At 44.1% G+C, this 11,870-nt stretch overlaps 1 protein-coding gene across 1 annotated transcript in view; it reads right to left on the bottom strand.

The window, feature by feature from the left end:
• Positions 1-5,106: 5,106 nt before the first annotated feature.
• ahr1a (aryl hydrocarbon receptor 1a) overlaps positions 5,107-11,870 on the bottom strand; it is a 33,093-nt gene continuing 26,329 nt past the window's right edge. Inside the window, exons 9-13 of the mRNA XM_045697243.1 lie at positions 10,213-10,354; positions 9,701-9,977; positions 9,360-9,556; positions 8,190-9,234; positions 5,107-7,690 (exon numbers count right to left, since the gene is read on the bottom strand). Coding sequence (XP_045553199.1) covers positions 7,535-7,690; positions 8,190-9,234; positions 9,360-9,556; positions 9,701-9,977; positions 10,213-10,354 — 1,817 coding nt within the window. The 3' untranslated portion in view covers positions 5,107-7,534. The remainder of the gene's footprint in view (positions 7,691-8,189; positions 9,235-9,359; positions 9,557-9,700; positions 9,978-10,212; positions 10,355-11,870) is intronic.

Raw genomic sequence — 11,870 nt, 5'->3', positions numbered from 1 at the left:
GGAGTGTGAAAGTCTCCTAACATGGAATGTTACCCACAGCAGCTGACGATGCAGGACAATAATCTCCTCTGGATGGACAGTGGAAATACCTCCGACAGGAATGGCAAAGAATGGAATGCCAGTGTGGCTTAGAGCCAGACAGGACTAGCGGGGCACCAGCGTGGCACAGCGCCAGATGTTTGGAGACAAGACTGGCAGTGTGTGGAGCACAATAGACCAGTTCCCACAAACCAAATCCATCCTGACTCCAATGGTTCCAATGGTCATGTCACATTCCTAGCATGGCCAAAATCCCTGTCATTGATAGCTTGGCATATTAGAATTTTTTGGGGGGAAAGAAATCTGCAGTTGTTCCCCTCTCTGGAAAGAGATGCCTCACTCTGTCAACCTGTTGTGTAATTTAGACCTACATATTACACATTCTCTCATGGCGCTGGTGCTGTAGTGGTTTTAGGGAGAGTAGACAGCAGGGGGGAGTGTTATACCACATTTCAGAGAGATCAGCCCAAGAAATTACAAGACAATACTAAGACCTATTATATCTGTCTAAAATGAGGAAAATACACTCAGCAACTCTAAAATCAAATATATACAATAATGTTTATTGTCTACAAAAACAAATACTTTTCTGTATCTACAGATTTTCACAGAAAAAGCTGTGAGAACAGAATGCCACCAAACTAGACCATTCACATTCCTCAACAATCAACCGAATTAGACATGTCAGTTAAGCCGCAAATAAAAAGTCCCATTTTAATGTCCCATAGACAACAAGCCTCATGTGTGTTTCAACATGACATAACACATAACCAATGGGGTTAACAGCTTGTTACTACCAGTCGATAGAAACTTCTGGAACGGCTATCCTTTCTGCCTACCTACTTCACATATGGTGTTAGTGTAAAAACACCCTCAGAACTGGGACATCGCTGGTTGATTTATGTTAAGTCTCATCAAGAGATTCCAGGAGCCAAGTTATAAACATTCCCTGAGGAGCGCGGTAGTGGTGATCTATATAGGTTAGTTACCGTCATAGTGGTGATCTATATAGGTTAGTTACCATGGTAGTGGTGATCTATATAGGTTAGTTACCGTCATAGTGGTGATCTATATAGGTTAGTTACCGTCATAGTGGTGATCTATATAGGTTAGTTACCATGGTAGTGGTGATCTATATAGGTTAGTTACCGTCATAGTGGTGATCTATATAGGTTAGTTACCATGGTAGTGGTGATCTATATAGGTTAGTTACCATGATAGTGGTGATCTATATAGGTTAGTTACCATCGTAGTGGTGATCTATATAGGTTAGTTACCATGGTAGTGGTGATCTATATAGGTTAGTTACCGTCATAGTGGTGATCTATATAGGTTAGTTACCATGGTAGTGGTGATCTATATAGGTTAGTTACCATGATAGTGGTGATCTATATAGGTTAGTTACCATGATAGTGTGATCTATATAGGTTAGTTACCATGGTAGTGGTGATCTATATAGGTTAGTTACCATGGTAGTGGTGATCTATATAGGTTAGTTACCATGGTAGTGGTGATCTATATAGGTTAGTTACCATCATAGTGGTGATCTATATAGGTTAGTTACCATCATAGTGGTGATCTATATAGGTTAGTTACCATGGTAGTGGTGATCTACTTATAGGTTAGTTACCATCATAGTGGTGATCTACTTATAGGTTAGTTACCATCATAGTGGTGATCTATGTATATAGGTTAGTTACCATCATAGTGATTATCTACTGTATATAGGTTAGTTACCATGGTAGTGGTGATCTATTATAGGTTAGTTACCATCGTAGTGGTGATCTACTATATAGGTTAGTTACCATTGTAGTGATGATCTATTATAGGTTAGTTACCATTATAGTGATGATCTATATAGGTTAGTTACCATCATAGTGGTGATCTATATAGGTTAGTTACCATGGTAGTGTTGATCTATATAGGTTAGTTACCATCATAGTGTTGATCTATTATAGGTTAGTTACCATCATAGTGTTGATCTATATAGGTTAGTTACCATGGTAGTGGTGATCTATATAGGTTAGTTACCATTGTAGTGGTGATCTATATAGGTTAGTTACCATCGTAGTGATGATCTATTATAGGTTAGTTACCATCGTAGTGATGATCTACTATATAGGTTAGTTACCATGATATTGATGATCTACTGTATATAGGTTAGTTACCATCATAGTGATGATCTACTGTATATAGGTTAGTTACCATCATAGTGATGATCTACTGTATATAGGTTAGTTACCATCATAGTGATGATCTACTGTATATAGGTTAGTTACCATCGTAGTGATGATCTACTGTATATAGGTTAGTTACCATCATAGTGATGATCTACTGTATATAGGTTAGTTACCATCATAGTGATGATCTACTGTATATAGGTTAGTTACCATCATAGTGATGATCTACTGTATATAGGTTAGTTACCATCATAGTGATGATCTACTGTATATAGGTTAGTTACCATGGTATTGATGATCTACTGTATATAGGTTAGTTACCATCATAGTGATGATCTACTGTATATAGGTTAGTTACCATCATAGTGATGATCTACTGTATATAGGTTAGTTACCATCATAGTGATGATCTACTGTATATAGGTTAGTTACCATCATAGTGATGATCTACTGTATATAGGTTAGTTACCATCATAGTGATGATCTACTGTATATAGGTTAGTTACCATCGTAGTGATGATCTACTGTATATAGGTTAGTTACCATCATAGTGATGATCTACTGTATATAGGTTAGTTACCATCATAGTGATGATCTACTGTATATAGGTTAGTTACCATCATAGTGATGATCTACTGTATATAGGTTAGTTACCATCATAGTGATGATCTACTGTATATAGGTTAGTTACCATCACTGGGGAACAACAGTGATATTGTAGCTGTGTTATAATGGTTAAGACACAGTTATCCATCATTATGGACTGCTTCCCAAATGGCACACTATTCCCTTTTGTGTACACTACTTTTGACCAGGGCCCATAGGGTGCCATTTGGAATGCATACCATGACTTTAGACCTCTGTCAGAATCAATCCTCCTCCTTCAGAGTGACCTCTGTGTCTGGACTCACCCCTCACTCTAATACTGACTACATGTCATGTTGCTGGCCTCATCCCAGAGTCTGATACTGACTACATGTCATGTTGCTGGCCTCATCCCAGAGTCTGATACTGACTACATGTCATGTTGCTGGCCTCATCCCTCACTCTGATACTGACTACATGTCATGTTGCTGGCCTCATCCCAGAGTCTGATACTGATTCATCCCCTACATGTCATGTTGCTGGCCTCATCCCTCACTCTGATACTGACTCTGTCATGTTGCTGGCCTCTCAGATCTATAGACTACATGTCATGTTTCTGGCCTCATCCCAGAGTCTGATACTGACTACATGTCATGTTGCTGGCCTCATCCCTCACAGTCTAATACCCAATGGCACCCAATTCCCTTTATTGTGTACTACTTTTGACCAGAGCCATAGAGAATACATGTATAAAGCTGAGGATGAGTGGGCTTGAAGGAGGATGCCTGCGAGGAGAGGACTCAACATGCTCTGCAGTCCATGGGTACTGCTCTGACTGTCAAAGCTACAGTGCAAAGGAAGAAACGCCTTGGCTTGCAGTCTAATCAAGGTTCATTAATTGAGGATTTGGAGCAAGCTAGATGTGTGAGAGTCACTCTAGGACAGTGGAAGTTGAATCAAAAATGTTTATTATTGAATGGTGCATTTCATCCTTCTTCAGGGTGTTATAAAGCTGCATCAGCTGTACTGTGTATCTGTCTGTCCAGTGTTGGGGTTTTACTTAGGGGCACTCCAAAAAGGTTTGGAACTTTCAAGAATCTTGTCACATCTAGTGGCCATTTTGGGTACTTCAGATTATTACAGGTGTCTCATCATCTCTGGCCCACTGTGTGGCCTTATCACATGTAAAATATATGAAATAATTAAATAAGATAACACTAAAACATTTTCCTAAATATCAACCAAACTTAGCAAATACCATCAGTGTTAAATATGAGGGCTTCAGCATAAAATATCCTTTATATATTTTGCTACTATGTCAATATGTATTTGTTATCAATGTTTTGCCATCAAACTGGTGGCAGCTGTGATAAAAGTCAATAGTTGAAAGAGTTGCAGAGTTAAATGATAATGCCATTGTTGATTAGATGCTTTTTTCCTTAGTTAGGCTATTTTCTCAAAATACGCTTGAGGCATCACTACAGATCTGGGCTCCATCCCCATCTGTGTCGCAGACGGCCATGACCGGGAGACCCATGAGGCAACGCACAATTGGCCAAACGTCGTCCGGGTTAGGGAGTTTATTTTTTTTGTCCGGGATGTCCTTGTCACATCGTGCTCTAGCGACTCCTGTGGCGGGCCGGGCACATGCACGCTGACACAGTCACCAGATTTTCCTCCAGAAACATTGGTGTGGCTGGCCCCCGGGTTAAGCGAGCAGTGAGTCAAGAAGCAGTGTGGCTTGGCAGGGTCGCGTTTCGGAGGGCTCTCGACCATCGCCTCTCCCGAGTCCGTACGGGAGTTGCAGCGATGGGACAAGACTGTAACTACCAATTGGATATCACAAAAATTGTGGAGAAAAAGGGATCCAAAGTACAAAAAAAAGAAAAAGTATAAATGACTGAACTTAGCATAGACTGCAATAAATTCTGTTAATTACCAAAATTATAGAAGATTCCAGTAACTTTGGTAAATTACCTGTATTTTTACAAGCCTACCTGTGACAACATTTAACCAACTTATTTGTGACAGAAAACCTACCCTGTACAGCAGTATAAATAAAACCCTTCAACTGTATTCAAGGCTATAACTGCTTGGTCAAGGGCTAGTGTAAATAAAACCCTTCAACTGTACTTGGTCAAGGGCTAGTGTAAATAAAACCCTTCAACTGTACTTGGTCAAGGGCTAGTGTAAATAAAACCCTTCAACTGTACTTGGTCAAGGGCTAGTGTAAATAAAACCCTTCAACTGTACTTGATAAACATTTATCATCGTGTGAAAGAACAGAACAGTAAACTTTCTCTTCCTGCACTGTCATGATTTATTTATTATTATTTCATGTTAACTAAAACTGCTCATTACATAAATTGTACACAATTTCATACAAAATACAAACAAATGCAAAACTGAACATTTTCATTGATTGAATTTGAACACATTCAAAGTCTGATTTGTCTTTTGACAAAATAAATTAAATAAACCCTGACTTTCACTGAATTATGTCAATGAAGTGACAGACCTCCAAACAACAAGGGGTCTACCGTTCCACTGCACTATTCTGCATAGCAACATGAACATGATTGGCTCAGTTAAACAAGGTACATTTTTTAAAGTGCTACATACAACAGTCTTCTAATTTCACTAAGAGTGCAATAGGTTATTTTGCCATAAATAAGTGCATAGATTTTCTTCAAGTTAGATGTGTTTGATCTACATATTGATCTGCCACTTGAACGCAATGGCAATGACCCAGATGGCACCCTATTCACAATATAGTTCACTACTTTTGACAAGAGCCCTATGGGCCCTGGTGCACTACATAGGGCATAGAGTGCTATTTGAGATGTAGAAAATGTAATTGGGTCTTGGACTACTAACTCATCTATAAATTATGATTACTTTGCCTGTCTTGCAATGCAAGCGAGTAGGCTGAAGAACAGATTGACAGGATCCATAAAGCTGGTTGAAGTCCACTAAAGTGATCAAATTGCTCATAAAATTACTTAATGATTTAGTAGGATTGTCAATGCATTTTGTACAAAAATATCAAGCACAGTGTAGACAGATACTCCATCTCATCGATAGCTCAAATAGCTTATGGTCATTCAACTGCACCTTTAAATGCAAGTGATTATTTCTAAGCAAACAATGGCTTATATATATATATTCACAATAAATGCTGTCAAAGTAAATGCTATAGTACTGGGACTTTAAAAGCCAGAATGCTATAGTACAGGGACTTTAAAAGCAAGGCTCCGTATTCATAAAGTGTCTCAGAGTAGGAGTGCTAATCTAGGATCAGATCCACCCCCCTTCTCCATATAATCATATTCTTTATGATCTAAAAGAAAACACTGATCCTAGTTCAGCAGTCCTACTCAGAGATACTTTATGAATACGGGCCCAGAGGATTGGTAACATTTGAGTTCTGCATCATCTCATCTTACTCACTGACCAATGAAAGAACTGGTTGTTCAGTATTACATCAGGTTCATGACATGGCATGCTGACACACTGACCAGTAAACCATGACTGTTTTTCACGGATGAACAAAATGGCTGACAAGAGTTTTCTTTTTAAAGCAAGTCCACATTCAAACAGGTCATTAGTCCATTACATTTCTATACACTACCTGGCCTGATGACTCTGGACTGTCCCCAGTCCACCTGGTCTTAATGCTGCTCCACTTCCATCTGTTCTGCCTGCGGTTATTGATACCTGACCTGTTCACCGTACGTGCTACCTGTCCCAGACCTGCTGTTTTCAACTCTCTAGAGACAGCAGGAGCGGTAGAGATACTCTGAATGATCAGCTATGAAAAGCCAACTGACATTTACTCCTGAGGTGCCGACCTGTTGCACCCTCAACAACCACGGTGATTATTATTATTTGACCCTGCTGGTCATCTATGAACATCTTGGCCATGTTCTGTTATAATCTCTACCCGGCACAGCCTAAAGAGGACTGGCCACCTCTCAGAGCCTGGTTCCTCTCTGGGTTTCTTCCTAGGTTCCTGCCTTTTTAGGGAGTTTTTCCTAGCCACTGTGCTTCTACACCTGCATTGCTTGCTGTTTGGGGTTTTAGGCTGGGTTTCTGTACAGCACTATGACATCAGCTGATGTAAGAAGTGCTTTATAAATACATTTGATTGATCATCCACTTCCTCTGGTCTCCCTCCGTCTGTCTGTCACAATCTCTGTCTCTGACTGTCCCTCTGCCTGCTGTCTGACCTTCAGACAGTCTCTCTGGATGTGAATCTCACTTTTACATTTTAGTAATTTGCAAATGCTCTGATCCAGAGCGACTTATAGTAGTGAGTGCATACATTTTCATACTGGTCCCCCGTGGGAATCGAACCCACAACCCTGGCGTTGCAAGTGCCAAGCTCTAACAAAATGATCCACATGGGAACTCTCCAGTCCAAGTCCTCCATACTCCCAGACATGCCCTGGTTCCTGTTTTAGACTGCAGCCCAAATTGTACCCTATCCCCTATATAGCGCACTACTTTTGACAAGGGCCCATTTTGGAAACAGTCTTAGTGGTCTCAGGGGAGCCATGTGCAGCTGGGTGCCAGACAGGAGGAGCCTTATCCCTCTAGCCTCTGTTGTGTGGTGCTGTCGTCAGTCAGGGCTCTGCTCCCTCCGGGGGACCGGGGGCAGCTGGCTGGCCTTGGAACGTCTGGCTCTGGAGCCTCCAGGGAGGAGGGCCTTCAGTCTCACATGAATCCACTCAGAGGGAGGTCAGGGTAGGGCCTGCTCTCAGCAGAGGGAGGAGGAGGCTGGTGCTTTGGCTGCCCTGCTGCTGCATGTCCATGGTCTGCCCCCTGGAGGACCCAGGGTTGGGTACAGGGCCAGGGGCTGGACCAGCCTCCTTCAGGCTCCCGTTCTGGAACAGAGGAAATGGCCGACTTAGCTAAGCCTCCCTTTTCTGGTCTAAATTGCCTTGATGTGTAAATACCCACTGGCTTTCAATGGTCAAATGACTTTCTGTTTCTAAAGTCTCATTGCCTTGGTAAATCTGATGCGCGAGTAAGTATGTGCCAATGGTATTCAACGTTCACATGATGAGCATATAGCTAGAGGAAGTAAAGCACATAGGTCTAACATTTTCCATCATTAGTTCAGGGCCCTAGCCCCCGTGCTTCTACATCTGCATTGCTTGCTGTCTGTGGTTTCTGGCTGGGTTTCTGTATAAGCAGTTTGTGACATCTGCTGATGTAAAAAATGATTTTATAAATACATTAGATCTTGTTCCATGGGGCACAATATTTTATTTATTAGCGTTTTTATTAGACCAGTTCAGGTAGGCCCCCTTTTACGCTTCACAATATTTTACCCGTTTGATACCTAATGAACACTACCCAGGTTAGTGTCACCTTTCTTACCTGTGTGGTGAATGGCCACTCTGCTCTGTTGACCTGGCTGAGTCCCATAGCCAGGGGATAGGCATGCTGAGCCCAGCCCTGGCTGGTGGCCTGAGACTGAGCCAGGCCGTCAGGGCGGTGCCTCTGCTGCTGGAACACACCTAGGGCCTCCACCACACTCCACTGGGACGCTCCCCTACCATCCTCTGTCGGCCGGGGACCACTGGACTCCAGGCTGCCCAGCAACTCCTCCAAATTCTGTGGCGTGAGCTCTCCGTCCACCCCTGGCTCTGGAGGCCCGTGGTGGGTACATAGGAGGAGAGCACTGAGGAGCGGTTCCTGTAGGGGAGGCCCAGGGCCAGGGGAAGCTTCCCCCAGGCAGAGGTTCCCGTGCTGGGGGTGGCCGTGGTGAGTCTGGAGCCCCCCTGGCTGCTCCACGTTGAACAATGGAGGAATCCGCTGCTGCTGCTTGGCGATGTCTTTCTGTCTTTGTGTTATTGAACCCATCCCAGTCACCTGCATGTGCTTCAGTCTGTTACACAGCTGCTGCTGCTGTTGGGTTGGCAATACCTGTCCATTTAGATGGCTCTGTTGCTGCTGCTGTGTTGCCTGCAATGCTGTCTGTGGGTGGGGCTGTGTGTGTAAACAATGCTGCGGTATTGGCTGCTGTGGGTAGTGGGGCGGAGACTGATAGTGGTAAACTGATAGGGGATGGGGATGGACTACAGGCAGCTGTATCTGTGACTGCCACTGAGGCACTGTAGTAGAATGTGGTTGTGGGGTTAGTGGTTGTTCCATAGATGGTTGGTGTAACAGCGTGGTAGGACAGCTATAGTCCTGATCCCCTAACTTAGCCCCCCTGCAAGAGAACACAGTCTGACCCCAGTCCGACCTCTTCCTCAGAGACTCCTGTACGTAGGAGAGAATCTCGTCTGTCAGGTCAGGAAGGAGGCCGTCTCGGCCAGCGTCCAGATCCACATCGAGGAACATCTCATCCTGCTGGAACAGCTCCAGGTCCTCCCTACTGATGCCCAGGTTCATCATGAAGCTCCACAAATCCCTGTCTCTGTCAATCAAATCAATATCTTTATAGTCACAATTGGGAAATGTGTAGCGCAGTCAAGGTTATATTATTAAAAACAGTAGCAACCACACATATACACATAAGATAAATAGTAAGTGATCAGTTACATGTCCTCCGATGAGAAGCCGTGGATCCCCCCGCCATCCCCCAAGGGCTCCTGCTTGAAGAGGACTCTCTCCGACAGAGAGAGGATGCTGCCCTCCTGCCAGCTGCTGGAGAAGATGCCCCCACACTCCTCCTGTGGAAGCCCTGCCACCTCCTCCTGTGGAAGCCCTGCCACCTCCTCCTGTGGAAGCCCTGCCACCTCCTCCTGTGGAAGCCTTGCCACCTCCTCCTGTGGAAGCCCTGCCACCTCCTCCTGTGGAAGCCCTGCCACCTCCTCCTGTGGAAGCCCTGCCACCTCCTCCTGTGGAAGCCCTGCCACCTCCTCCTGTGGAAGCCCTGCCACCTCCTCCTGGAGTTGGAGCTGGTTCTGAGTCTGAGGGGAGCAGCAGTAGACAGACTTGTCCTGTTTCAACAGAGAGCCCAGCAGTGAGTCAGGGTCCAGGGTTCCATCCTGGTTGCTGGTGGTGTTTCCTGCAGAGCCGATGGTGTCGCCTGCTAAGGAGTCCCCTGTTACCAGAGTCTTGGGGAAGCTGGTGTTGTAGAGAAGAGCCTCCCCAGTGGTGTAACTGAAAGGCAGCTGGAGGCTCCGCTTCCTTAGGTTGTCCTCTCCCTCTTCATCACTAAAAAACTATTACATTTTAGTCATTTAGCAGACGCTCTTATCCAGAGTGACTTGCAGGAGCAATTAGGGTTAAGTGCTTTGCTCAATGGCACGTCAACAGTTTATTCACCTATTCAGCTCAAGGATTCCAACCAGCAAACTTTTGGCCCAATGCTCTTAACCTTTAGGCTATTTGCCACCCCAATGGAATGACATTAAACAATGAGGTTGTGTGTGTGCGTGTCGAGACGTACGTGAGGACTCTTTGGGATGCGATGATACACTCAGGCCGTCCGTTCTTATAGACCAGTCTGGCGTTAGCCTGCACCCATACCCAGCCTGTCAGCTTGGTCAGCAGCCTGAATACTGTCATCCCACTCTCTCCGGTCTTTATCACTGGGCATGGAGAAACACAGACACACATTATTAACCAAGTTACACAGCAGAAATGTGTATAGGACATTCATGCAGTTTTACTAATAAACTAAAAATGTCACCAAAAGTCACTAGGGATGTGGCATAAGGTAAAAAAAAAAAAAAAGACATTTAAACAGAATTTTTCTCCTTGCGGTTTCTGTAAAAAAGATACAGAAAATTCATAACGTTTCATGTGAATTCACCATGCAACTGTGCTGCTGCCAGCAACGGTTTGGGTCTCACGGTGCGTCCCTTTCAGATGGTGAAGCATTGCACCTGTACTACAATTCCTGTACCTCAATTCCACTTCGCAAAGTTGCCATTTCCTTCTCATTTAACGGGACTTCGCTGCTGCCGCTTGCATTTCTTAGGCATTTTTCAAAAGTTAACGACAATGACGTAGTGGTGGAGAGTCGACTCCAAAATAATAGATTCGACTCCTTACACGACGACTCCAGGTGTCGACTCCCGTTTCTGAGTGTTAAGATTAGATTGCGCTAAGAATCGACCCCTAAGATACAGTATTTTTGGAACGGAGGAGAATTATTAGTTGCCAAACTTCTGAGAACACAAACACTGGCATCATTCATAGAGAGCTAGCGAGGGCCAGGGAGACAGGAGGCGCACATTATAGGCAGGTCGGCCACCAGGCAAACAGTCAGAACCACGCGCTAGGCCTATCTATCGGTAATCAAACAGTCAGAACCACGCACTAGGCCTATCTATCGGTTATCAAACAGTCAGAACCACGCACTAGGCCTATCTATCGGTAATCAAACAGTCAGAACCACGCACTAGGCCTATCTATCGGTAATCAAACAGTCAGAACCACGCACTAGGCCTATCTATCGGTAATCAAACAGTCAGAACCACGCACTAGGCCTATCTATCGGTTATCAAACAGTCAGAACCACGCACTAGGCCTATCTATCGGTAATCAAACAGTCAGAACCACGCACTAGTCCTATCTATCGGTAATCAAACAGTCAGAACCACGCACTAGGCCTATCTATCGGTAATCAAACAGTCAGAACCACGCACTAGTCCTATCTATCGGTAATCAAACAGTCAGAACCACGCACTAGTCCTATCTATCGGTAATCAAACAGTCAGAACCACGCACTAGTCCTATCTATCGGTAATCAAACAGTCAGAACCACGCACTAGGCCTATCTATCGGTAATCAAACAGTCAGAACCACGCACTAGTCCTATCTATCGGTAATCAAACAGTCAGAACCACGCACTAGTCCTATCTATCGGTAATCAAACAGTCAGAACCACGCACTAGGCCTATCTATCGGTAATCAAACAGTCAGAACCACGCACTAGTCCTATCTATCGGTAATCAAACAGTCAGAACCACGCACTAGGCCTATCTATCGGTAATCAAACAGTCAGAACCACGCACTAGTCCTATCTATCGGTAATCAAACAGTCAGAACCACGCACTAGTCCTATCTATCGGTAATCAAACAGTCAGAACCACGCACTAG

This window comes from Salmo salar, chromosome ssa02 (assembly GCF_905237065.1).
Source record: "Salmo salar chromosome ssa02, Ssal_v3.1, whole genome shotgun sequence".
Classification (NCBI taxonomy): Eukaryota; Metazoa; Chordata; class Actinopteri; order Salmoniformes; family Salmonidae; genus Salmo; species Salmo salar.
This window is presented reverse-complemented; position numbering and strand designations above follow the sequence as displayed.